Consider the following 27,807-nt stretch of genomic DNA (forward strand, 5'->3'; position numbering starts at 1 on the left):
CTGAAAGTCGTTTTCGATTCGAAATAACGTTTAAATCACATTTTCCGTTAAAAACCTGATCATGTTCCCGTTTTGAATGTTTCAGACGCGCTGTGTTGAAAATTTAGCTTTTTTCGGATAAAAATCACCTATTTTCTGTCGTAAATGATTTGTGGCCCAGAATCTTTGAAGTCTTGTTATTCTTTTACCCACGCATCCATACGTCTCATAGGTGACATCTCGTGCGTAGAACATTTTGAGCAACAAAAATCGAGTAGCGTGACGCGAACGCATTTTTCTTTTTTCCTTTTCTTTCCTGAAAACGTCCTTGAAGAACGGCCGCTTCTGAAGAATGGAGCAGCTCTCGTTCTGATTGCAAAAAAAAACGAGACAACCGGTAAAGTACAATGCCATCGGCTACCGCCATGCGCAGATTGCGTCGGTTCTGTGTGTGTGTGTGTGTGTGTGTGTGTGGACTGTCAACGAATACATCTATCACCCCCGTTGACTTCTCCTCATGCCCTTCTTTTCTCATCTTGCATTCCATTTTTTCCACCTTATGTTTTTGTCTGTACTTTTTTAAAAATAACTTTTTTTGTTGATAATTTTCGAAACTTTTTTCTCTTAATTTTATTTTCGTAATGAATCAAACAACAGATTTAATTTCTTATTCTCATCGTTAATCCAACGTGCTTCCTCATGGTCACTTTTCGGTCAGCGGGGTAGATTCCCATGAATTCTCGCTTTTTTTCATTTGCATAATCGGGAAAAGGAGAAACCTAGACAAAATAAGAAGTTCTTTATTTCATTCTTCTGATTTTAAAGTCTTTCGTTTATTTTCCGGTTTTAATGTAATCCCAATTTTCGAAATTTTAAAGATGAATCAGATTTTGTACGAGAATAGTTTCATTTGCACAAGTAGTAGTACAATTATTTTCTTGAAAATTGAGGGAAGATTCTATTTTTTCAAACTAATTCATGTTTGTTTAATTCTTAACGTTTCCTTTTTTTTCATTTCTCGTTGTTTTTTCTCCGAACTTCTCTCAAAATTCTTCGCAAGCTTTATTCCAATTTCAGGATAGAAAAAGAGTATCGAACGAAGTTCGACGCGATTCTAGATCACGTCGAAAGACCACCATCATGAGGAGCTTCATATTCCTCTTGTTACTCACTGGCCACATATCATCAGGTGAGAATTCTTTTGACGTCGAGGACATCATATCGCTTCGAAAATTGTTTGATTGGCGATTCATGTTGACATATTTGATTGCAACATCATTTTACGCCCTTTTTTGTTGTTTTTTAATGGCAAAAATGAAAATAAATATGGAATCAAGATATTCAAAGCCTTTTTATAGAAAAAAATTGTAAATAAATAATATTGAGAAAAACGCTGAAAAGCATTTGATGTGCTCAAATTTATGAACAAAAAACAAATATTTCTATAACAGAAACAATTGTCAAATATCCATATATATGTAGCAACATTTCTAATAAAAACTGTTTCAGGCAGCATAGATTGGTCAGCGATCGAAACTCCTCCACAATTTGTTCACGATAAGAATGCAGATACCGTTTACTTTAAAGTCGAAAAAAGTGGAATGAGTGATGAATCGGCGAAAAATACGCCCGGTAATCTGCTCGAACAAACGATTCATTGCTATGCAAATGGAAATCCAAGGCCTTCGTAAGTTTTTTGTAATGTTTCTGAAAAAGTAAAATTTAGAAAAAAAAATGAATCTTCAAATATCTTAAAATAATTTTTATTGAAAATTAGACTTGCATGCAATACTAATTGGGAAAGATACGGTAGTTTCTATCTAAATTTGAAAAAAAATTCGAAGTCTTTTTACTGCTTCTAAAATTGCTTTAAAATCCTTTTGGCAGTTTTGGTGGAGCATTAAAAAATTTGAAAATTCAACATTATGCTCTACGAACAGTTTCCATTTGCATTTTTATTTTTCAACTTCCAGAATTAAAAAGTGTTCAAAATATGTTTTTTATACTATTTTCTTTATTACAGATATCGTTGGAAAAAGGATGGTAAGACGTTCCTGCCGTCCATGTTTCCGGAGAAAGTTGTTCAGAAACCAGGAGAAGGTGAATATTTTTTGTTGTTGTAAAAATCTAAAATTGAGAGAATATGGAACATTTTTGAAATTAAAAAGATGGAGTAACTGAATAGTTAAATGTTTGTTTCAAATTATTATTCTGATTTGAAAAAAGTTCACTTCATTTAAATATAAACAAATTTGTTTTATTTTTGTGCAATTATAAAACTCCCACATGCAGGAAAAACAGGAAAACAGTTTTTCCTCAAATCCAAAAAAAATCGAAATTTTCGGTTAGGCCTAAAAACCGAGAAATATTGATTTCTCATTAAAAAAAAGTTCGGTTTTTCAGAAAACCTGTTCTGAAATAAATATGACATTTTCCAGGAAGCCTTGTGTTCTCCCGTCTTGATGAATCTGATGCCGGATTATATCAATGTGAAGCTGAAAATTCGAATGGAACAGCTGTTGATCGTCCTGTCCGTGTACAAGAAACATGGATTCGTCATTTCAAAACTGCGGAACCAGAAGTTGTAGTTGTCGAAGTTGGAGATCCGTACCAAAGAAATTGTTCTCCACCTGCTAGTAATCCATACGCAAGAGTTTATTGGATTCTTATGGGAAAAGAACCGGGACATTTCGAAACTATCAGTAGTAGTCATATTTCTAGCAATGAACAAGTGAGTGATAACAGTTTTTTTTTTCATTCTTTTTACAGATCGTTTCTCGTAACCTCATTGTGCCAAGAAAACTTTTCTCATTCACTCCCTGTTCTTTGTAAACCAAAATCAAACAATTTTCATAGAATTGAACGATTTTTGGAGAAAGATTGAAGAAAAAACTATTCAGTGCTTCTGGCTGTATCGTATTCAATTTTTCGAAAAAAAAATAACTAGACGAATAATCTCTGCGATTAAGTTTCAAATTTGCTGCTCGTTCCAATCTTCAAATACTAAAGAAAACTTCAATTTCCATGTATTTTTTTTCAATTAAAATCAAATCAAACAGAAGTTTTTAAAGTGTTTCGATTCTATATTTTGAAATTGTAACTCGTGGATGATTTCGACGATTCTCGTTTTTAAAGCCAATTCGAAAACTACTTTCCCATTTTCCCAAGCCAAATTGATTTTTTTTGACAACATCTAAAGCATTTTTGTTTCGTTCTCACGAAAAGTACGTTTGAAAATATAGCATATGATGGTCAGCTTTAAACACTTATTTCGACGAATTGATAATTTATCCGACAAATATGCAATCAAATTATATTTTTACATTTGGCATTTTTATGCTAAAATTTCCTGTTGTTAAGTTGGTATCTGTTTCTAGTGTACGTACTAACAATTAGGTCCTTCTGTCGATTCTTGCCTTCTATTCATACATCATACCAATATACATCGCCCTTCTCACTATTATTATATTCTATGTCCAAATTCTATTGTAACCCCTATAATACAGACCCTTTTCCCGACGTCTCCATCAGATGAATAAGTTTTTTTTTGCGTTACAACAACACCTGTCCACTTCTATTTGTACCTTTCCGCCACCATTTTTCCGTTGCGTAATTCAGTAGTTTGCAACATTTTTTCCGTTGTTATTACGTCTCCATCGCAATTAGTTAGACATACCCCCGGAGGTTGAAGGATGAGAAATGACCTTCTGAAGTTTAACCAGTTGAAATGAGAATATTTTGAAGTGGATAGAAAGACATTAGCTGCTCCTAAGAAGTAACCCTTTGAGCTTTATCCTCCATTCACACATTGTGAAAAGTGGCCTCACATAATATGAACGAAGATGATGATACTGGTGTGAACCTATTTGGAGAGGAGAGAACGGGAATGAGAGAAACGAAGAAAAAACAGATTAGCTGCTGTTAAGTGGTGGTTTTGTCGTCTTAATTTGATTGAAATTTTTTGACGAGACCTTTCAATTGTCTCCATTTTTTTGTTTTAAATGATGAAAAAGCTTACTTTTTTAGCGAATCAAAAAGCAGTTGTTTTTGTATGCTTTTAAAAATAGTTTTTATATTAGTCTTGCACTTTTACGAAACTCACCGCCTGAACTTTGAATAATAAAAATAATTTATTTTTGAACAATCAAATAAAAATCTTAAACGGAAATATGGTACGCAAAAATTAATACGCAAAACTTTGCGATTTTTTAGCCAAAAATACGGTACCAAAATGGGCGTGGTTTTAAATTTTTTTTTTTGATAGCCAAATATTTATTTATTAAAAAACTCAAAAAGATTTATAACATTTTAATTTCAAAAAATCGAGAAAAAAAAAGAAAAATCGAAGAAAATTGTAGAAATTACAGTGCTCTTTATAGGCACACGCCTGGATGTATTAAAAAAAATTGGCGTGTCGAGACTGACTACCGTATTTTAGTTTTCTATATTTTTTCTGTTTAATAACAAGTCTGTTCTCAAGACGTTATATTTTCAAAATGTGCCAAAAATGTGAATTTTTCAACAAAAAACCACACTCGCCCAAGCTTTTTCTATATTTCCGTTCCAGAAAAATGCATGACTTGAAATGTTTTTGTAGTCAAACAACAAAAAGCAATCAGACAGTATTCTGCTTTCTTCGTGCTACAAAATAGAAAAATGTGATGGTGTAGATGAAGTGAATCTTGTTTTTCTTTCAATTTCGCGCTGTTTTTTTTCTAAAATTCTTCATCTATTTCGTAGTATATGAAGCTTTTTGTACGATCCGGATTAGTGTCGTAATTGAAGCCCTTGGTGTGGCGGCGCCTTGACGGATGCACTTCTTCATTCACTTTTTCCTCTTCCTTTCACCTTTCCTGACTTTATACCGATTATGAGTTGAGTGACCACTGCCACCACCACCACCAACATAGCCATTATAATCTTCTTTTGCTCTTTTCTCTTTTCAATGCTTCACCGATTCTTCTTCTTCAGCTTCTCCTTGTGCTTCGTCTCTAGGTAATTCCCCATTGGGTTGACGACGACGGCAAGGAAAGGAAGGCGTAGAAGAAAAGGAGGGAAGCGTCATTTTGGGTGCTCGTGCGGCGCTTTTGGTGCTTCTCTGGTGGTAGCGATGGTGTAGATGGTGGTAGAAGGAGGCGTTACCCATGAGATGAAAGAAGGAGGAGTGCGCAGAGAAAATGAGCGTGAAATTCAGAGAAAATAGGAGGAAGAGATGAAGTGAAGAGAGACATAGAAATACACACAAATACGAGTGCTGTGTTTGGGGCAAGTGAGAGATAGGAAAGAGAGAAAGAGATCTACTGCTGCTGGTTGCTGCTGCTACTGCTGCCAGTGCTGTGCCTCTTCGCCTTCTCACTACTGCCAGAGCCCCCGTCTCAACTACCCGCCTTACTTGTCCCATCACGTCTCCCCCGTTTCGGGTATCTCTTTTTTCCATTGAAACTGTTTTTGATGCTTTTCTAGACAGTCTATGATATTCAGCTAATAAACCCCTTTTCAACATCATCACAATGGGGTTACGAGAGACGATGGGTCGTGGTGGACCACCGAATACCACAACCTTCATATTCCTGCTAGGATGTCTACTGTTCCTTGTGGTTAGTTTCATTTCATTTTTCTTTTTAGGGCACATTGTTCTTTCACTATGTTAATGAAACGGATTTCAAGTCGGATCGCTACTACACATGTACAGCCGAGAACATCGAACTCAAGGACTACAAGTTTGGCAATCAGTTTAGTCTGCAAATTACGAATAACAAGAGACGTAGTTGTGAGTTCTTTTTTTAAAATTAAATTTTCAATCTTGAAACATTTTAATCAACTAGTTTTAATTATTCCAAAAAAAAATCCAGACACTTTTTAGTAAACTATTTTGTTTGGAAATTTTCACTTTTTTCAAAATCGCTAAAATACCCCAATAACTCAAAAATTACGAAATTTATATGTTTTTTCCGCGTTAGTTGAAAAATTGAATCAGATCAATCAAAAAATTGCTTGTGCGCCATTGTGTGTGCGTGTATTTTGTTTGCCAACAAAAAGTACACATAGTACAAATATCCGCCCCGTAAAATTGTTGTGTACTTTCACTTTTTCATTCACTTTCTGAGGAAATTGCACATTCGAAAAAAATGTTGAAATTATCTGAAAATGGGTGTTTCTGATTGTTCCACTTGTTGTTTTTTTGTTGTTGGAGGGGGGGGGGGGGGGGGGGGGGGGGTTGCAGTAGTTAATGTGTTGCTGTCTCCATTGGATCCGATACTATTTCGTGTCTCGCCTTCGTCGTCCCCTTCCCGCCCCTATAATCGCCGCCGGGGCGCGATGTTTACCCGTCTGCATCTCTGTTGATCCAACAATGTTGCATTTGATAGAGAGGAAATAGAATGAGAAGAATACGGGGCACTGCACTCTGAACCTCCATTTTCTACTCGATCACCGCCCTCCAAAAATGAAGAGAATGAAAGAACGGTTGAATCGGAATGAGAGAGAGAAAAAGAGATCTGACAACCCCCGAGGGAAATAGAAATAACGATAGAAGGTCGAACTTGTTGTTTCACAATATCTCAGAAAAATGGAACATACGGTTTTCTAATGGATTTTAGTGATCTTCTTCCAAAAATGGTACTGAAAGTACTATAAATATGGATCAAGAATGCCCAATGGGAGAATCTCCGGCTATACTTACCGATAGCAGATAACCGAAGTTCCGGCGCCCACATATCACAAATATGGAGAGGTTTAAACAAACACTAAATGATAATAGTGAAGTGTGTATATGAGCTGCCCTCGAGATTACTGAGTAATCGACATGTTGTTAGATAAACACAAAACAAATCGGTGGGAGGCACACCCGATGGGAATGAAGAAACAGCTGTTGCATTCGCTGGGTGCTCGTGTCGATGCTTTTTCTTCTCTTCACTTTTGCGAATCTACGCAACAGATTTCACCATCGCCACCTCGCACGGTGGGATGATGATCGAAGAGATGATCGGAGGGAGTACATTTTTTTTTTGAAATATTCGCTGACAGATGGCAAAGCTCTATACACCATAAAGCCAGGTCAAGCGGAAGTGGTTAAGCTCCTTTCGGATTGTGCATTGTACTGTTCTCCAGCAATATGAAAATGTGTCGAAATGGTGTGTAATCGAATTAGTAGAATCTCGAATTTCTCGCCGATTTGAAGTGAGGCTCATATTTCAAGGAGAAAGGGTTATCGAAGGGCATCGTCTATAGTGTGCCTTGAACCATAAATGTTACCTACCGACAAAAATCAGTTCAACTACTGTAACGTATCAATTCATAAATTTGTACGAATTGTTGAGAATTTCAAAAGAGCTTTCTTCTCAGTCATCTCATCACCAATCACAATTTTATTGAATTCAATTCTTCTTCGGCATCTTCTGCATCTTTTCTGCGGTCATCCCAATCTACCACCGCCGTCGTCATCGTCTAGTTTTCTACTCTTCTTTTTTCTCTTTTGACGATTTTCTTCTTCTCCGCCTTCTTCTCTCCTTTTTCTTTGTGTTGGTTTGGTGTAATGACAAACCAGTCAGTAACATATGTGCGAATGAGCCCCCAAAACTTGGTCACATTGAAGAAAAAAAGAAAGGCGAGAAATAAAGAAGTGACAGACAGGGGGCACGGAGACGTCGTTCGGCTTCAACTGCAGCGCCAAAAAGTCAACTATTCGTGTCCCGAAATGGCGGAAAGATGGCGTCCACTGATTGATCGCACTTTTGACATGAAGCTTCTTCTTCTTCTTATTCTTCCTGCCTCTGTGTCTACTGGGCTCATGTGTTCACTAATCGAGTGAAACAGCAAAAGAAGAATCACAAGAGAACAGACATCCGATACTTTAGTGGATGGCCGGCAGCTTTGCAAAAAAACATTTTCAAACACCGAGACACACACAGGGATTATCTGTTTGCGCAACATGAAACTCGTCGTTTCCGGTGCTCTGATTTTGTTCCGAGGAATCTTGGAAGCATCATGCAACATACTGAAATTGTTTATATAAACTGAATGAAGATGATTTTGGCACCATTGCTTTCACTTCAATTCAATCATGATTTTCACGGCCACCACCTGCACTTGGTTTTTCATAAAGAAATGATGAAGGCGATGGAACATGACGAGCGTGTGAACTGAATTATGGGTCAGGAAGAGGAAATGGGCGGTTTGAAATGGAATTGGGTTTTGGCTTTCAAACGGAAACAGAAGATGATGATGTAAGGAAAAGAAAAATGGCTTGAATTTGAAAATCAGGGGAAAAGCTGAATAAGAAATTTTTGATAGGTGTTTTATGAAAATGAAATAAAAAATGTACACAAGTCAAATACAATTTTATCTTTTTTCCCCTAAAAATCAATTAGAATATGAATTTAGTTTTAAAGTAAAATTTTAAAACACTTGATTTGGCATACATGTTCTAATTATATAATTTTCAGTGCAACAAATGCCTCCAACAGAGCAGTACGTGAATCAGAGTTCTCCAATTGCTCTCCAAGGAAATCAACACAAACTTCACTGCTTCTTCTCCGGATAGTAAGTTTTTGACTTTTTGTCTCTACCAATTCGTTTAAAAATATACAATTTTCGGTCTGCAAATTGCAAATCTTTTTTCTGCAAAATGTGGCTTTCTATCCAATTTTTAGGAGAATCTTAGCAACGGAACCAATTTTTCTTCCTTTTCCCAAACCCTGTTCTCGTCATCTCAGCACTTATTTTGTATGTACGCGCGCTCCTTCCTGCGCTCAAAAAACGAAACGCCTTCTCGCTGTCCACTTTTGACGATTCGGCGAAGACGACGTCGGACAATATGCAGTGTGTGCTCCTCTTACACAGCTTATTGCTCCAGAGGCAGAGTGCATGAGCCCGCTGAGCCTGGAGCTGTTCTCTAAGTCTCCTTTGGCGCACAGCCTCGTTGTCGTTCCCCTTTTGGTGCCAGGTTCCGAAGATGGGGTGCGTGTTGACGACTACATCGTCAGAGTGTATGTTTGAAGAGTTGTTTAGATGTTTTTGATGTAAGTATTGACATGAAGCTTTGGGGGTTCTCTTTTAGATTTTAATCTTTGAAAATGATAAGAGGGAGATTATGAGTGATTCTTGAAGCAAAGATATTAGGACAATGATGTACAAGCTGATATTAAAGGTCTCGTATGGAATGAAAGTTCAACTTTCTTCGAAATCCTCTTGACAAACACTGAATCATATGGATACGCAGATCCTGGCTTCTCGGAAAGAATATGACAGAAATTTAAAAAAAAAACTTTTCGAACAAGCTTTTTGATTATTTATTTTGACTTGTGGCGTTCGTTTCACATTAGTATTCTCGAACCACTTCCGCTAACAACTAATTTCCGCCGCCTTCCGCCGCCACGAGGTCCGAACTCTAATGAAGCGTGCCCTTGTACGTTTGAATGTTTCTCTATTGTTCCGAGGAGAGGGCATTGGCGGCGGGTACACCCTTCTTTTATATGACCAATACTTGTCTCCAATTTTAACCAAGTTTTTGTGCTGAAGGACCTCCAACAACAACAGAAGAGAAGAAAATAACAACAATAGGGAGACGAGACCACTTTTACTTTTTTTTAGATGCGAGAAACATGGTGCAATTGATGAGACAAGAAGACTTGAAGTATATATTGGGTTGTGGTCGCAAAATTTATTAGTAACGGGATGAGATGCCGGCAGACCACCCCGATAGCGATCTTGTATTTGCTCCATGAGACTCCTTTGGGAAAAAGCAAGGGACTACTTCTTTAGCTTTTCGAGACCAAAAAGTCTGAGATTTTCGAGGGTTGGGGTGAGAAGAAATACTTGAATATTCAATACTTTCCAAGTGAGAAACGTTGGCAGTTAATAAGTCATCAGATGGATTCGTTCGTTTGCTATTCATGAGCTTCACAACACCTGCGAGAGGATATTGTGTTGCCCTCGATTGATGTGAAGTGGGATGTGGTGAGGTGACAGACGTAGTGCACACACATGGATAAACGTAAACAGTATCATGACAGTAGCAATTAACCTGGCGGTATAAATTGAAAGAGAGTGGGGCATCCTTCTTAACATTATAATTAACCCATTAGTTCCGGTGACGAAAGAACAGGAGGAGATGGCTCTAATGGATTTTCAAATTTATATTTATGAATGAATGTGTTGATGGTCAATTAAAATGAGAAACATCAACTTTGAAATTGAAAAGTTGGTTTTTAATATAAATATGGTACAGGGAATAAAATTGAAATTTTTTGTGAAAAACTTCGGCTTTTTATCCTCAAAATATACTATCTATTTTATTAATTTATCAAATTACCAGCCGATGACCGCGCCTCCGGCGCGGCCAACGACTGGCGGAGTTTAAAATGTATAACACATAGATGTCCTTTTAATCATTCGAAAATGTATCATTAAAAAAGTTGAAACTTCATCGATTAAATCGCATTTTCTTCTTCCATGGTATTCGATTCAGAAAATTCAAAGAGACAGTTAGAATGTTCTGATTTTTCTACACTCAAAATTATAAAACTGCGTTGCGTGTACGCCAAAATAGTCCCCGCCTTTTTCTCGTTCACTCACGGGGAAAAGGCAAAAAGCGGTACCCCAGGTAATATCAGCCGCCGACATCATTCGAGGTCCGCGCACCACACTATTTTTCTCACTGTTGGCCTGGCGAGCTGTCCCCCTCCCCCGAAAAAATTCCACAGAGTTACAGTTTTTTCAATAAGTTAATAACTTTCCTTAACTGGAGAAGTCTGAATAATTAACTACTGATAGTAAGTTCTTTGAATATAGATGTGACGAAACAAATAAAAACTCCTACAGTTATAGGAGGTTGTAGAGCATTTCAGAACTTTTTTGAATTTTCCAGATGATTCTAGAACATTCTAGAATTTTCTTGAAACTTCCAGAAGGTGCTGAAACAAAAAATTGATTCCAGAACCAAAATTTGAATTTCCCGCCAAATGTTTTCCTCAGAAAATTTGAATTTCCCGTCAAAATCTTTTTCTCAGAAAATTTGAATTTCCCGCCAAAATTTTTCTTGGAAATTTGAATTCCCGCCAAAATTTCTTTTCTCATAAATTTTGAAGTTCCCGCCCATATTTTTAAGGGTCCCACCACGATGGGTCTCGCCAGTTCCAGGTGGTACTTAAGCTAACAAAAAGTTTCTCAGAAAATTTGAATTTCCCGCCAAAAATTTTTTCTCAGAAATTTTGAGTTTTCGGCCAAAATTTATGGGTCTCACCACGAATATTCCAGAATTTTTTTCGAATTTTCCAGAAGGTTCTGGAACTTTCCAGAAAGTTCTGGAACATTCCAGAATTTTCTCGAATTTTCCAGAAAGTTCTAGAACATTATAGAATTTTCTGGAATTTTCCAGATGATTCCAAAACCAAAATTGAAATTCCCGCCAAAATCTTTTTCTCAGAAAATTTGAATTTCCCTCCAAAAATTTATTTTCTCAGAAAATTTGAAATTCCCGCCAAAAATTTTTCACTGAAAATTTGAATTTCCCGCCAAAATTTTTTCACTGAAAATTTGAATTTCCCGCCAAAATTTTTTTCACTGAAAATTTGAATTTTCCGCCAAAATTTTTTCACTGAAAATTTGATTTTCCCGCCAAAATTTTTTTCACTGAAAATTTGAATTTCCCGCCAAAATTTTTTTCACTGAAAATTTGAATTTCCCGGCAAAATTTTTTTCACTGAAAATTTGAATTTCCCGCCAAAATTTTTTTCACTGAAAATTTGAATTTCCCGCCAAAATAGTTTTCACTGAAAATTTGAATTTCCCGCCAAAATTTTTTTCACTGAAAATTTGAATTTCCCGCCAACATTTTTTTTGCTGAAAATTTGAATTTCCCGCTAAAATTTTTTCACTGAAAATTTGAATTTCCCGGCAAAATTTTTTTCACTGAAAATTTGAATTTCCCGCCAAAATTTTTTTCACTGAAAATTTGAATTTCCCGCCAAAATAGTTTTCACTGAAAATTTGAATTTCCCGCCAAAATTTTTTTTGCTGAAAATTTGAATTTCCCGCTAAAATTTTTTTCACTGAAAATTTGAATTTCCCGCCAAAATTTTTTTCACTTAAAATTTGAATTTCCCGCCAACATTTTGGGACTCACCACGAAGGGTCTCACCACGATGGGTCTCGCCACGATGGGTCTCGCCACGATGGGTCTCGCCACGATGGGTCTCACCACGAAGGGTCTCACCACGATGGGTCTCATCACGAAGGGTCTCACCACGATGGGTCTCATCACGAAGGGTCTCACCACGATGGGTCTCACCACGATGGGTCTCATCACGAAGGGTCTCACCACGATGGGTCTCACCACGAAGGGTCTCACCACGATGGGTCTCACCACGAAGGGTCTCACCACGATGGGTCTCACCACGAAGGTGATCGGCCCCGCCCACAACTCTCACTGACTTTGGATGTGACGTCACAGACTACAAAGACTACATAGACTACAAACTATGGACAGACGAACTGTATTTTTTTATATATAAGTAATGATTTCAGTCCAGCACCAAAACCCCGTTGGTTCCACAATGGTCGTGAGATCAGTGAAGATAGTGATGCTGCAGGATTTCGATTCGAATCATACGGTAAAACACTCGTCTTCAATGTAACACAAGACAAGGCTGGAAAGTATGATTGCCGATTTGCAACTCAACAGGATATTGATCGAACATTCAATGTTGTAGTCGAGGGTAAGTGTTTCTTTTTTTGTTGTCTCGACAACGATTAATTCGACTGGATGAATATTCTCCGAACAAAAAAAATAGAATTCGCCCTCTGTCCGATGGGGTCATTGCGTGGAAATTTAGATGAGTTTGGGAAGACTAGTTTTATTGGAAAACATCGGAAGTTGGATGAGAAAAGTTGAAATTTTTGAGAATTGCGAGGAAATATTGGGGTCGAATATAATTTTTTAAATGGGAATAAATAAGAAAATGGTTTTAAATAAAATATGCTAAAAGCATGATTAATCATTATGAAAATGTTTTTTTTTCATTTCATCTGAATTTTTTTAAATTTCGAGTTTCAGCATTTATTTTTTCTTAAAAGTGAAATTACGTCCGTGGGGTTTTAGTTTTACAAAATGGGTCGTAATTACCGAATATGACTATTTTTAAAAAATTAAAAATTAGAGTTATTTTTTAAAGGATTTGGTTTTAAAAAAATTGATATTCCATTAAATTGATTTTTGCCAAAAAACAAAATCTGTAAATTCCTACTAACTTTAAAAATAATGTAATTTACAGCTGCTCCATACTGGCCACTTGGACCACCACCAAATACAAATACAAGTGAAGGTGAAAAAGTAATATTCGACTGTACTACTTACGGAAAACCAACTCCAAAAGTGACATTCTACAAGAATGGAGTCGAAATTGAATCACAAAAAGATGATAGATATCTAATTGAAGGAACAAGACTTACTATTTTTGATGTCAAGAAGGGAACTTATGGTAAAGGAGATAATGCAGTATATCAGTGTAAATCTGAGAATAAGCATGGATGGCTTTGGACCAATTTCTATCTGAATCTTCTTGGTAAGAATTTTGATTTTCAAACAAAAAGTTTGGAAACTATTTGTTACTCTTAAAGAGAAATTAGTTTTGTCTCGGGCGATATGGTTTTCATAAATAAGAAATTCATGATTTTCAGTTTGTGAAATTGTATCTTTAAAAAAATTTTTATGTGAGTAGGGAAGCTTCGAATCTATTGTGAACTATAGAAAAGATTGTAATATTTTTGGTTGTTTTTGAAATAAAAAAAAATTGCCCCACAAAACATTGCATGGCCTCTAGTAAAGTTTTTTTTAAGTATAAAATAGAGTCGAAGCTTCTCTACATGATTCAAATTTTCAAAAAAAAACATGATACGTTATAGTTTCACACATTTTTGAAATGAAAAAACCTTTCTTCGCTGGTGATATTAACTGTTTTCTAACAGAAAATCAAAATTTTCATGAACATATGAAATTTTATAATAGACAAAAAGCTAGTAATAAAATGTTACACTCCAAACAAAGTCAGTGTTTGAAAATTATCAAAGATTACAAAAAATTGAGAAAAAGAGTTTATTTTTTGCATGGCCCGACATCTACCGGGTTCTGCTGTGTATCATGCTACAACGTGGTATATGTCGAGTCATACTTAAAACAATAATACCCTTTAAACTATTTTACGCAAAAATTATTATGACCAATTTTTTGACTCAATTAAGATTTTGGTATTTAGAAACAATTAAATTTCCAGATAACTTTTCTAGATATTTTTAAAATTTAATTTTCAATTGAAAAAATTTAAATTTTCAGCATTCAAACCACAACTTCTCATCGATCCAGGAAAGGAAGAAGTTGAAGCAGTTGCTGGAAAAAAGGTTACACTTGAATGTAAATTCTTTGCAAGTCCAAATGCAGCTGTAAAATGGGAAGCTCCAATGATTTCCGGATCAAAAGGAAATCAGATTCCAGCTGATGCTTATGGTGTTGGAAAGCTCGTGTTCAGTGAAGTGACAGCTGCTGAAGAAGGAGAATATGAATGCATTGGAACCAATAAATATGGTCAAGCAACTGGTCTCATTACACTGAAAGTTAGAAGTAAGTTTTTTTTTAATTTTTGGTGAAAGTTCGAAACCATAAACGATATTTTTCGATTTATGCCTTCATTAATCTTTTATGATTTATGAGAAAATTAGAAAGAGTTAAATGATAAATAAAATAACCCAGTTGTTTTATAATTGTATCTTACAAAAGTTGTTCTCTATTTTCCAAAAAAATATCGAAGAAATAATTTTTTTTTTTAAATTCTATAAAATCAGAAAAAAACAAATCGTCTAATTTTCAGAACCAACAATTGTTCAACCATTCCCCCGTGTTGAAGAAGTACGAATGGCTGGTGAAGAAATGAGATTAGCTTGTGATGCAACAGCTGATAATCAATTAGAAGTAAAATATGAATGGCTTGTCGATGGAAAGTCTCTACCGGAGGATCGAATCAGTTCGGGACACTATAAAATCGATGATGATCATTCTTTAGTGATTTCTAATCCAACTCAAGATGATACTGCAAAGTATAAGTGTGTTGTGAGCACTAAATTGGATCAAGTTGAAAAGGAAATCAAAATTCAATTTAAGGGTACGCACTTTTCGGTTTTTTTTATTTTCAAAGAGAAAAAAATCATCGAAAAATCGGAAACAAATGTATGAAAATTTGACAAACTATATAGAAATTTTATCAAAATCTGTTTATGTTTCTGAGGAAAAAATTGAGAAAAGATTTAACTTTTTTTCTAAAACTGTGTCATTGAATATGAATTCAGAAAAAAACCTTCATATTTTACAAATTTCAGATGTTCCTGTGGCTGTTCACTCTGCGTGGGTTCAAACTTGTGACAAGAACTCACTCACTGCATTTATCAAATTCGAACACTATGAGTCGATTCACACAATTGCTCCAATAAAAGAATTCTGGGTTCAATATCAAATAGACTCAGAAACTGAAGGATCACAATGGAGAACTCATCCAGTTCCATCAGCTGCTCATCCAAATGATAAGATTGATAATAATCTTAGACATACAACTGGTGATGCTACTGTTTCACTACAACCATTTGGAAAAGTGAGTGATTATGGTTTTGTTTAAAAATTAAAATTCAATATTTTACCGAAAATGCATCAACTTTCCATTAAAAATTTATTGTGAGACTCAACATTTTACATCAAAAGTTTATATAGATTTTATAGACGCGAAATTTCACGATTTCTGAGCCGAAAAAAATAATTGCTAAATACAAACGGGTGGCGAGAATTGATCAAATTTTCACAGAATTAAAAGGTTGAAACTACAGTTCTCTTTAAAGGCGCACACCAGTCTGAATTTAACAAAAAAATTTGTCGTGTCGAGATCTGGTTTTTTTTTTGGCACAAAAATCGTAAAATGACCGTCTGGGTAATACGGTTTTTTAAGAAAAAGATTAATGCAAAATTTCCAAAAAAAAACCTATAAAAATCATGTTTTAAAAAACCAATTTCAATTATGAAATTTATCTGGTCAAAGTAAACATTAATCTAGTTTTTACGGCATTTAAAATGGAAAAAAATTGAAATTTTCAAAACTACAATTATCTATTTTTCAAAATTTTCAATCGTAGCAATTTTTCAGTATGTATTCCGTGTTATCGCCCGTAATTCTGTTGGTGACAGTGCTGCACGGTTAGCGAAGGATCAATGTGAGACACCTGCCAAACAGCCGGATAAAAATCCAGATGAAGTAGCAGCAAAGGGAACAAGTCCAGAAAACATTATTGTTCAATGGAAACCAATGTCCAGAGAGGAATGGAATGGAGCTGATTTCCATTATGTTGTGAAGTATCGGCCGAAGGATGAAGATCAAAGAGTCGGAGATTGGAAAGAAGTAGCAGTAGAAGATCCATTTGCTGATAGAGTAACTGTTAATTTGGATGATGAAAAGGATGTTAAACCATTCCAACCCTATGAAGTTCAAGTTCAAGCCGTCAATAGTGAAGGAAGAACCAATGTTGTACCTGAGACTGTTGAAGGACGGACTGGAGAAGGTGTTCCAAGCAGTATTCCAAGTGGTCTCCGTGTTCTTGAAAAGAGTGGAACAACTGTTACACTTGCATGGAATGGTGTTGATCCACAAACTGCCAACGGAAACTTCACCGGATACAAGATCACATATTGGGTTGATGAAGCAGATCAAGACTCGGACGATTCATCAGAAGATGACGAAGATGATGAGAAAAGAAAGTTCAGATGGAAGAGATCAATTCGTGTGAAGAGACAATCTGGAATTCGGAAGACTGTTGTATTTGGTCCAAGTGCAACTCAAGGAACTCTTACAGATCTGAAGCCAGCTACATTGAATCATGCTTACATCCAAGTCACAAATGGTGCTCATGAAGGATCAGCTAGTGATACAATTGATTTCCAAACTGATGAAGGAGGTAGGACATGACTTTAACATTGTAAAAATATTTAAATGAGATATTGACACTTTTGACATCATTCAAGATTTTCAAAATATTTTTTAGTACTTTTTTTCAAGACACCCTCCATAAATTCTCATACTGAAACAAAAAATGAAGAGACTCGCGTTGGAATTCGTAATAAGCTAGTCTCCTTCTATTCCTCTATCTCTTTTCAGAGACCTCATTCCCCATTTAAAATGTTTTTCAAATTGCAGTTCCCTCACCAGTTCGATCCCTTCGCGCATATCCAATGAACTCAAAAGTCGGTGGTGAAAAGGGAGTCGTTGTTCTTGTATGGAAAAAGCCACGGCAGACTAACGGAAAGTTGGCACGATATGAGGTGGAGTACTGTAAAACTCAAAACGGGAAACTCGTCGAAAAATCGTGTCCTCGGAAACAAATCGATGCGGATTCAAAAGAGATTCGAATTACTGGACTCGAAAATGAGACACCATACAGATTTATTTTACGAGCACATACATCGGCAGGAGAAGGTGATCCAAATTCTTCGGATGCTACCACTCTGCCAGAAACAACTGCTGCTGGAGGTAAGAGTTTTCTACATTTTTTTTTTAATATTGACAATTGAAAATTATCAAGTTTTGAAATTTTGCGTATTAGCCAGATGCGAAATTTTGATATTTATTCCAAAAATGCGGTGTCTGGTCTCGGCACAGAGAATTTTTTGTCTAATGCAAAATTATTGCGCCTTTAAAGAGTACTGTAATTTTAAACATTCGTTGGAATTGATTTTTATAATTTTTCCCGCGATTTGATAAAATCTGTGGTTTTAGTGTTATATTGGAGTTATTTATTCAGATTCCCCACTAACAAAATTTTGAAATTACAGTACTCTTTAAAGGCGCACATCTTTTTTCGCATTTAAGAAACATTTTTCGTGTCGAAACCGCGTACGGTATTTTTAGAACATATTTTTAAGTCTCGGTTATCTAAATCCTAGAATCTTATTTTTAGTACTCTCTAGGTGCAAACACTTTGTAGGAAATTTTTCCTGGGAAGAACTTATAGGTCATCAGAAGCCAACCAAAACTTTATTCAATAGGCGGACTGTTACCTAGAAACCACCAAAATTCTCAGTACGCTCTCGCCATATTTTCCCGCAAAGGACCATTGTCTATTCACTAACCTTTTGTGTTTTGTGTTCGGTTCGTCCATGCTTCATTAGGTCTTCTCGCGGTCATTTCTCCTTCTTTTCTCACTCATTTCCACCTGCGCGTGTTCTTCGTTCCACATTCGACTCATTAGCTGGAGAAGGAGCAAAAAGAGAAGAAACACAGGAAATAGCTGGACCTTCGAGAGGACCACGAAGGACGATGGACGTGGATGGTGTGTGTCCCTTGTAGAGCAGCAGCTTCATCTTCTTCTTCTTTTGCACTCGCAATTAGGGGCGGAGTCAGAAGCCCCTGTGGTTGTTCTCCTCAATACGAGCCCGTCGTCCGGTGCCCGCTGCTGCTTCTCGTTGACACACACTCACACACATACCCCTGCTCAACGTCCTTCGTCTATTGCACACCTATAGAAGAGAGCTTAAAGCGAGGGCTCAGCTGGCTCTGAGTATTCGTAGACGAGAGGAGAAGTCCAATTTTGTAGTTGGCTCCGCACAGCTCTGGTCTCCGCTGCTTTTTTGGTCAATTCTTCTCGTTTTTCGTCGTCGGTGTGTATGCTTCTCTGTTGCTGGTGGTCAACTACTAATATTACTAGATCGGCAGTGTAGATATCAGAGTTTGCTGGCGCGCATCTCTCATATTATTGTTGCCCTTCTTGTTGCCTGCAGTACTATTGTTCCGTCACTACACCTCATATTCTCTTCGATAAACCGACACTTTCGATTCTCGCGCATTCGTTCTAGTCTTCAACGTTGTTGTGAAAAGAGAATAACAACATCAAATTACTAGGCATATACGGGAGAAATGTTTCATATTATATCATTTCTACTGTTTACACATCTTCGATTTCTTGCCTCTGCTCCAAATTCTGGTGAGTTCACTTGACAAACTTTAGGGGCTCATTGAGTTCATCTACAAGGTTCTAAACAAACGTTTTGGCTTTACACCACACACTTAATCCGGAACTCTTCATTCTCTTTCGTTTTGTTCTTCTCAACTTTTGCTCTCCTTCATTTTTATTTATTCCAACCGTGGAAAAAATGGAAAAGAAGACGAATCGATTTGAAAAATGAGCGGACAAAAAAGATGGCCTCGAGCTCCAAGACTTAACCCATTTTGTGCAAAGAAATGAGCAGTGAGCATTTGAGAAAACGAGCCATGTTTTGTAGACGGGATGGCTCACGGAGCCCCTTCTGGATGAGTACAATGCAAGACATTTTAGGCGCCGATTAATTAGGTTAAAAGCGCGAAAGGACTACTGTACGATGGGTACAAAAAGTGAGAAAGAATGGATTGAGATGGAGAAGGATAGCCTAGGGATAATTGAAATTGAAGTTGTGTCATCAGGATTGACGGCTTGGTGTTGAATTACATCACTTTTTCCTTCTCTTTCATTTCGTTTACTTTTGTTTTATTCAATTTTCGCTGCAAGCTCAATCAGTAAAATAGATTACCGGAATTGGTGAAAAAATATGTTTCGACCGAAAACCAAAAATATTAAAATTTTTTCCTTTTTCGGACTAAAATTTTACATTTTTGAAAAGCTATATTTTTTGTGTGGAACAAAACCGTAGCCCTTCAAAAATTTCCATGGGAAAATCTGGATCACTGGGAAACCCAAAACAAATTATTCTAAAATTCGTGAATCATCATAAGCATAACATCTGGATTACACTCTATAACACAATATCAATTTATTTTTATTACAGTGGACCCTGGAGTGCCTAGCCTCGTTGAAAATGCAATTGGAGACAAGTATTTCAATGTTTCGTTCCGCCCTGCCAAGTATGATGATGAATCTCGTGCTCCTGTTGGAAATACATATGAAGTTCAGTACAAACCACAAGATGCTGATGAATGGGAGACTGTGAAGCCGGCTGGTACGTTCTTTTTGCTTAATTTTTAAACGTTATTGTATCCGAGAAATCAAAAAAAAAAGATTTAAAAATTAACCAAAAAAAATTTTATCTGAGATTTTTTTTTCAAAGTGTCGAAAAAAGTAAGAATCGCAAAACGAAATTCTCCAATTTTTCGATTTCTGTGCAAAAAAGTTCAATATATGCCACAAGATGCTGATGAATGGGTATTGTAGCTTAACGAAATTCCTTAAAGTGAATATCAACATTTATTTAAAGTTAAATTAGGTTTGTATTCGAAATTTTGTGAAAATTAACATTCAAGAATATATCATATTATTTTTCAAAATTTATCATTTTATAATCCAAAAACTAAAGCGTATATACTGTTTTAATTTTAGAATACAAGTTTCCTAATAATTTTTCTTTCAGATGATGGACTTACCGTACATGTCGATGGCCTGAGCCCAGGAACGAAATACGATGTTCGTGTTGCTGCTCTTCAAGTTGATCCAGAAGGCGGTGAAACGACGAAAACGTTGTCTGGAATCTCAAAAATCACGACGACGGGAACGAGTTCTCGTGAAAGAAATGTCTATCTTTTGATTCTCCTCTTGCTGATCCTTCTTCTGCTGCTCATTATTTGCTGCATCTGCTGTGTTGTCTGCCGTCAACGTGGACAAAACTATCCAGTATCACAGCGTGAGCGTGAGCAAGGAAGAGAACCGATTCTTGGAAAACCAGACTACAAAACGTACGGTTTTTTTTTAATTTTACTTTTTAAAATAATCTTCGTAAAACGGTGTATATAATAACAATTTTTGTTTTTAGCTGAAAGTTATTATTTATTAGCAAAACATTTTGAAAGATTACAAAGTTTCGATACTATTTTTCAGTTCAGTTTAAAATTTTTGTGTTTTTTTAACTTGAATTTTTCAGCGATGATGATGAAAAGCGATCATTGACGGGCTCCAAAGCCGAATCAGAAACTGACAGTATGGCACAATACGGAGACACAGATCCAGGAGTCTTCACTGAAGATGGATCATTTATTGGTAAGTTTCATATAAAATTAAGAGCTTATTACGAACCTCAAAAGCTGTTTCAGGTCAATACGTTCCACAAAAGAGCTTGATGCCGGCCGAACGGCCCGAGAAAGGATCAACGTCGACGTTTGTCTAGAAGACTATCCACGTGTTCCTTCTTTTTCATTTTATTACACGAAATTGCTTGAGCTTATTTATTTATGTGTACTTTCATTCTCATCTGTTTCCATTTTTTCCATGATATCTTGTAGTATTTCTGTAACTCCACAATCCCCCACATCCTCCTGTTTCATTTCTTCCCGGTTGGAAGAATGATTTGTGCTTCCTTGTGCAAATGCATTCATGCCACAGAACCAATACCATTCGTCACCTTATGCGGGTAACTCATCCCCTTCTTCTTCACACAAAATTGTTATTCTTGAAGCATATACCGCCAGAAGCGAAAATTCATGTGTTTATCCATTTTCTATGTTTTATTCTTCCATCATCAAAATCCCATCCCATCTTTCTTCAAATCTTCAGATTCCAAATCTCGAAGTTCTTATCACAAATTTTATACACACACAACTCGTTTTCTATTTTTCAATTGAGTGCGCTTTCTTCTTTTTTTTATGTTCTTGTTTCATTTTCTCCCCACTTTTCTCCTTTCTTCCCGAGTCGCATCATTCTGATCTATCGTACCACAATCTTCTCTAGATTTCAGTTGTGATTTTTTCATCTTTCTGTAAACCACTCTCTCATTTATCTTCTCTCATTTTCATCCCAGTAATATGCGGATAACCATGTGGGTAGTGACTTTTTGTTTTTCATCTTCTGAACAAAATCCTTGAGTTGTTTGCAAACTATCGCTTTAAATGTTTCTTTTTTTCTTCCAAATTCTTTCTTTCTTCTCCCCCCATCATTGCCTAAATCATCCCCCGCCTTGGGTTTGTTATAGAAGAGCACAGCTTTTCCGTCTTTCTTTTGGCTTTTGAAGAGGGCACAGAATAATTTGTAAGAAAATGGTGGTTTTGAACTAAATATTTATAATTTTTCGAAAAATGCGTACTTTTTTGTGAACTTTCAGTTCATGTTTTGTATTTCCAAATTCATCACATTGACGTTTGCCAGAGCTTTTACCAAAGAAAAACCACATTAACTAAGTAAGCCTTATCATGTTTCAAACATAGGTTTTAGTCTTAGACTTATAGAGTTAGATTCGAGGATAAGCTCTGGTAGGAGTAATGCAAAATTAAATTAATACAAGAATTCAAAACACTCTTCTTCTGAACAATTTCCTCCTGTCCCCCTTCACTTACCATTTCAACACAAATTTCAAACAATCAATCGAAGAAACCAAACACTTTTTCATTTTTATATATGCAAAGGCATTATGCAAGTTTTAATAAAGAATTAAAATCAAATTCAGTAGTTAAAAACAAATAGTTGTGTCAAGCCGTCGTCTCTTGCAGTGAATTCAAAATATGATGTAGATTCGTTACTGCCTCATTATCATTGATCATATCATCATCCGGATCGGCCAGCGAATCCCGTTCTTCCTGCTCTTTTCGCTTTTCGTCATGGTGATTTACACGTGGTTTTCGGTTTGGATTGGTTAACCGTTTTGCGATGAATCGAAGAATCTGAAATATATTTGAATTTTTATAAAATTAAGAACTTCTTACTAGGGAATATTGTTAATTGGGCAATTACTAGGAAGACAAAATAAACTTTAAATGAAAGACCAGGCGTCTTCCTAGCAATTTCCCAATTAACAATATTCCCTAGTTAGTTAAATCAAAAATCGTGAAATATTAAAAACCAAATACCATATTTCTTCTATTAATATTACACCCGAATGCTTCACTTTGAATCACTTCGTCGTTAGCATTTCAATAAATATTAAGTTACAAACTATAGAAAATGTTTTGTTAGTTGACAAGTTTTCAATATAACAAACGACAACTGAGATGTACGCTGTCAAGGTTTGACAATGGAAGTGCAATACTTATAGAAAAAACGGTTGCGAAAATAAGGGAGATCTAGGATCATTTTTCATTGCTCCTCCTGGGGGAGTTTTTCTCCAAAAAATGAGCCTCAATAATTGAGGCTAGACCGTTTTTTGGGTTACTGTACTGGGATGCTCACCTGTTTCCTACTCAAATCACATTTCTGTTCAATATCTCGAAGTTCTTCTTCAGTTGGATAATGACTATCTTTAATCACTTCTTTAATATATTCCCTTTGCCATCCTTTCATTCTTGTTTGAAGTGGTGAGTCCTGAAAATTGGAAAACTTATGAAACTTTGCAAACATTAAAATAGAAATTGGAAATCAATTCTTCAACCCCCTCGATCAAAATAAATACTCTAATATATAATTTCTGTATCAGAAAAAGCTTCAAAGTTTTCAAGACTGATCTATAAAAACAATTATTAATAGAAATGGAAATTTTGCTAAAAATACCGTACCCCCGGGGTGAACTTGACACAAAAACTATTTAGCTTCAAACTTACATTCTTACTATTCCCTCCGTACGGGTGATACTTTTCAGTCCCATTTCCATTTGGTAATCTCAAATTCTCATGCCATTCATTATTTGATAAATCGAAATCAACGCCTGATGCCTGGAATCCGAATAATTGTTGAGGTTTTGGTTCGGTAGATTTCGTCTGTAAGAGAAAACAAAAAATGTGAGTAGCGACAAGGACAAAATCAAGGGTTTTTAGAGATCAAATCAACATTGATTAGGTTTTGTGGAGTTATACATTTAATTAATGATTACATGGGATAAGGTTGGTAACTAGCTTATCTTTGACCCTAGTTTCAGAGCTGGGAGCTTTAAAAGTACTCCAACATACTTTTTCCTATAGATGTTTAAAATTTTCTATGAATTTTAATTTATCTGTAACAACTTTGGGATTTCCAACCAGTAAATATCATGAAACATATTAAGAAGTTAGTGCGATTCCCTTATATTTCTAACACATTTTTTGATAATATATGTCTATATTGGAATGAATTCATCAAAATCGAGAACAGGAGACAAAATATATACTGTAGTTAGTAGTGGTTTGTATTGTTAGATCAAACATTTGAACTCATACAAATTGATAAAAGAATAAAAAAGATTAGACAGCACTTACCTTAGCAAACAAGTTGGTGAGTAATTCAGCAGGAACTGTTGCTGATAAAAGATCTGGAGTTGGATCATTAGAAAGAGCCGATGGCGTCCAAGAATCAGTTGGCTCATTTTTAACAGTAGACGATGAGATGGCTGGAAGTGATGAGTGAGGATTCGATTGTCTTCGTGGTGGAGATAATTTATTATTTTCTGAATTTGATTCATCGTCATTTATTGATTCTTTTACAGAATTCGAAGAAGTCGTTGGTTGATCATCATTTGGATCATCACGCAAGTTACATTGTGATAGTGATGCAACAAATGATACATCTGAATATCCTTTCGCAACCTGTAAACATTTTTGAATTTATAAAAAAACTGTTTTTTGTTTAACTTCAGTTCTATCAGATAAGAGTTCATACTAAACAACTTTAGTAGGTAATCCATCACGTTGATGCCAGTCAAGGGCGCCTCCTCAAGCATCCTCCTTGAGCCCTACACAGTTCCACTAGTTGTTCACAGACGAATCAACTTTTGCTATATATTTTTTTGTTATTTTCTAGTTTTATCATAATGCATGATACATCCCAAATACAAGATTTCTACGGAAATCTTCCTTGGTCTGACCAAATTTTTTTTTCTAACTTATTTGTATATCGAGTTGGGACAATTTAATACAATAACCCCAACAATTTTAGTGAATAAATTGAATTGAAATTTTGATCAAGATTCACAATAAGTGTGACAACCTTCCTCAACAGCTATCTATAATTCGCCTCCACTGAATCTTCTCCTCTTTAAACCTACAAGTCGTATATCCGTAAAGTTTTTTTGCAAACTTACAATAAGGGAAAAGAAATCAACAACCGAAGTCTCTGGTATCCTCACAACTGCATATTTGTATTTTGTATCCGAAGACATTCTGAAAAAAAGTTTAGATGTTTGATTCGGAATGAATGAATGCAAAGAATAAATGCTTGAAGAGTTGAGAGAAACGACGAAAAGGCTCTTTGGGGTGATAGGGAGCAGGTGAAGGTAGTAGATAAGCAAATAAGCGCAGTTTATTGGTTTAATTTAGGAATTGAAAAAGGCAATGATAATGATTAGTGTAGTTGATCAGTATTAGGGGAATAAAAATCACAAAACTTTATGAATTTGATGACATTTTTTCAATAGTTGCGTCAATTGCACAGAGCTTCTAACTAAAATTAATGTTTTTTTGGAAACTAGGTCTATGAATAATGTTTAATTGAAAATCAGAGCAAGTTTAATTGTTGCAATTTTCCATAAAACTTACAGAAATTTCAACCTACATACAAGAGGAAGATGATTAATACATCAAGAGAGTACGGAATTAGGTATATCATTGGACACTTGTTTCTGGAACATTGAAAATTGACGAATTCCTTTTTCTTTTAACTACCAGATTTTAAAATTCAGATCGATCAAATGAAAAGTTTTAAAATGCAGTCTTTGTTTTAGGCGTGCATCGGATTTATCAAACTTCAGCAATACCACGAAGGTTGAGCAATGCCAATACACATGGAAGATGCTCCAATTGAGCATAAATTTTTACTGTAAGCAAAAACAGGAATAAAACGCCATTTCCCCAAAGTTCTAGAGATTGTACAAGAGCTTAATCAACAATAGTTTAAATTATTTACGGTGCCATAATTGTTTGTTTTTGTTTTGTAGTTCAAAATTAGGGGTTTCAACTTTGTTTCTTACATTTCAATTGTTCAATCTATTCATTATCGACATTTCTTTGCCAATTTGTGACAAGGCATTAAATAGAATTAGTTGATTACTCTCTTATGAGACGCAGGTGGTTGGCAACACTTACATCCAATTTTATTTCAATTTTACAGTTTCTTTTTCATTTTCATTTCAAATTGGATGATGTTTGTGAAAATGTTCATCGTCAAAAATTAAAAATATTTTAAGCTACAGGACGGATTTCCCTCGATAGGTCCTATTTTCAAAAAAAAAAAATTAACTGAGCGTCTGAAAAAAAAAAAAAAAAAAAAAAAATTAACTGAGCGAACTGAAAAAAAATTAACTGAGCAATGATTTTAAATCCAATATTGGATGATTCCTAATACAAAATTAGATGTGAAAAAGAGTCACAATATAAAAGACAACAGTTGGTTGAATGAAAGGATAGAGAAAGAAAGAAGGGACACAGGCAAAGAATACTAATTTTGAATGAAAAGAGAATAGAGAGCGGCTGGTGGTGGAAGGGCTCCAAAAGTGTTCGATTTGATGACGACAAGTGTGTCTTCAAACAGTACGCACACATAAAGAAATGGACGAAAAAAGGAAGAAAAGATGAAGAAGAAGAAGAATGACACTTTTTATGATTGGTACTTGCTATGGGAATATGGAATTTATTCTCTATCAATCAAACAAAAATTATTGACTTTAGAGAGACAAGTATTCACAAAAGAAAATGAGCAGATATAATACGGTAGTAGTGATTTAAACAAAAAGTCGGTAAAAATCTACAAGTTTACGCTTTATATATATACCAGAACATTTAAATGCGCTTCAGAAAATGAAGAATGCTCAATGATTATTAGATTGAAGTACTTTTCAATGAGAACTAAGGTGAAGGTATCAATTTCGATTCAGCAGAATATGAAAGAGCAGTCTTTAAAAAATAATCAAGATGCGATTCTTAAATTTTTTTAGCAATTTCATGTTACTCCTCAATTGAGGAACCTCGGGTAGTCAGAATGACCCAACCCTGTTTGATCACTGGAAAGTGTGGAATACGTGTTATTGGTAATTTGCTGGATTTTTAGATGTTCTACTAGAAATGCACGGAAAAATGCTTCTGAATAAAATAGTACCATGCAGACGACTCGTTGCGAGCAAGAACCCTTTTGGTGCGTGGCTGTTCAAATTTTGGCACAAAACCACGCGTTATTGTTCATTTGCGAACAGGAACAGATAGGGGGACGGAGCGATGCAAATGTGAATAACGTTCACAATACCCCCCGCAAGTACAAAAAAAGAGAGAACGAAAGGAGAAAGAGAGAAAACATCCTAAACATCGTTCCGTGTTATAGAGATGTTACTTTATGTGCCATAAATGTGCGCACTGTATTCTTTGAAACTCTACAGAATTTTGGGACAAAATGGGGTTTTGCAGAAGCATACCGATTTGCGAGGTGTACGCAGCCATCACAACTCAAAATTGTTTAGGTTAGTAGAGAAACAAAAATTGTTTATGTATTGTGTGACAGGTGTAGAATATTTGAAAACGTTCACTATTCTAGAACCATTAGACCCTCACTTTATTGATTTTTGTTGAAAAATGCAAATGGTGTAGGGAAATTGGGAAGTTGTTAGAAAAATTAACTCAAAGTTGCTCCAGATTCTTTAATTCTTCAAATTTGAGATTGCAATTTTCGACAACACTTGCTGAAATGTTGGGTAAAACTTCAAGAAAATTGATAATGAATTGATGAAAAAAGAGCCAACAATTGCAACTTTTGGAAAATTTGGAAAAATGATTGTAAAATGAGCAAACGCACGGTTAAAATCTCAAAATTAAGGAGGCAATTTTCTAATAAACAGGAAAAGCAAGATCGATTTCGTGAAGTTTTCAAAATGCAATACTAACAGAAGAAAAACGGTAATCAAATTTCGATCCTAATATTCTTCTACGGAACTTATGTTTTCAC

At 35.6% G+C, this 27,807-nt stretch overlaps 2 protein-coding genes and 4 non-coding genes across 12 annotated transcripts; 1 reads left to right on the forward strand and 5 right to left on the reverse strand.

Annotated features, from left to right (window-relative positions):
• Positions 1-971: 971 nt before the first annotated feature.
• Positions 972-1,086, reverse strand: C18F3.6. The gene has a single exon (NR_056278.1). It is a non-coding gene; the product is annotated as an Unclassified non-coding RNA C18F3.6 (non-coding RNA).
• sax-7 lies at positions 1,047-22,475 on the forward strand (the record flags this gene model as incomplete). Of its 6 annotated transcripts, none has more annotated exons than NM_001038307.5 (17): positions 1,047-1,168; positions 1,489-1,666; positions 2,003-2,079; positions 2,418-2,710; positions 5,605-5,749; positions 8,424-8,520; positions 12,505-12,695; positions 13,251-13,541; positions 14,309-14,593; positions 14,841-15,131; positions 15,346-15,614; positions 16,158-16,962; positions 17,202-17,534; positions 19,823-19,993; positions 20,402-20,723; positions 20,909-21,024; positions 21,069-22,475. In NM_001038307.5, the coding sequence occupies 17 exons, from the start codon at positions 1,120-1,122 to the stop codon at positions 21,149-21,151; spliced, it is 3,996 nt and encodes a 1,331-aa protein (NP_001033396.1). The 6 variants fall into 6 exon arrangements, with proteins under 6 accessions (NP_001033396.1, NP_001033395.1, NP_001033394.1 ...); NM_001038306.6 differs by having other exon boundaries at positions 1,057-1,168; positions 21,078-22,054; NM_001038305.3 differs by lacking the exons at positions 1,047-1,168; positions 1,489-1,666; positions 2,003-2,079; positions 2,418-2,710 and adding an exon at positions 5,253-5,576 and having other exon boundaries at positions 5,647-5,749; positions 21,078-22,421.
• Positions 5,905-6,123, reverse strand: C18F3.11. The gene has a single exon (NR_056279.1). It is a non-coding gene; the product is annotated as an Unclassified non-coding RNA C18F3.11 (non-coding RNA).
• On the reverse strand, positions 8,650-8,795 carry C18F3.12. Its single transcript, NR_056280.1, has one exon. It is a non-coding gene; the product is annotated as an Unclassified non-coding RNA C18F3.12 (non-coding RNA).
• Positions 19,237-19,353, reverse strand: C18F3.7. The gene has a single exon (NR_056281.1). It is a non-coding gene; the product is annotated as an Unclassified non-coding RNA C18F3.7 (non-coding RNA).
• Positions 22,348-25,040, reverse strand: nsy-7 (Transcription factor nsy-7). 2 transcript variants are annotated; one of them, NM_001268380.2, is made up of 5 exons: positions 24,962-25,040; positions 24,141-24,467; positions 23,511-23,666; positions 23,143-23,274; positions 22,348-22,637 (listed from the first exon to the last, which is right to left on the reverse strand). In NM_001268380.2, exons 1-5 carry the CDS (start codon positions 25,037-25,039, stop codon positions 22,446-22,448), a joined length of 885 nt encoding a protein of 294 aa, NP_001255309.1. In that variant the 5' UTR covers position 25,040; the 3' UTR covers positions 22,348-22,445. The 2 variants fall into 2 exon arrangements, with proteins under 2 accessions (NP_001255309.1, NP_001255310.2); NM_001268381.4 differs by having other exon boundaries at positions 22,351-22,637; positions 23,511-23,621.
• Positions 25,041-27,807: the final 2,767 nt, after the last annotated feature.

Source organism: Caenorhabditis elegans, chromosome IV, assembly GCF_000002985.6.
Source record: "Caenorhabditis elegans chromosome IV".
NCBI lineage: Eukaryota > Metazoa > Nematoda > Chromadorea > Rhabditida > Rhabditidae > Caenorhabditis > Caenorhabditis elegans.

What these genes read in the sequence shown, in the direction of transcription:
- nsy-7 (NM_001268380.2), bottom strand. Translation starts at nt 25,039, where the DNA reads ATGTCTTCGGATACAAAATACAAATATGCAGTTGTGAGGATACCAGAG. An exon ending in TTGATTTCTTTTCCCTTATT is followed by an intron (nt 24,468 to 24,961) that starts GTAAGTTTGCAA and finishes AAATGTTTACAG; the next exon opens with GTTGCGAAAGGATATTCAGA. An exon ending in ACGGAGGGAATAGTAAGAAT is followed by an intron (nt 23,275 to 23,510) that starts GTAAGTTTGAAG and finishes TCCAATTTTCAG; the next exon opens with GACTCACCACTTCAAACAAG.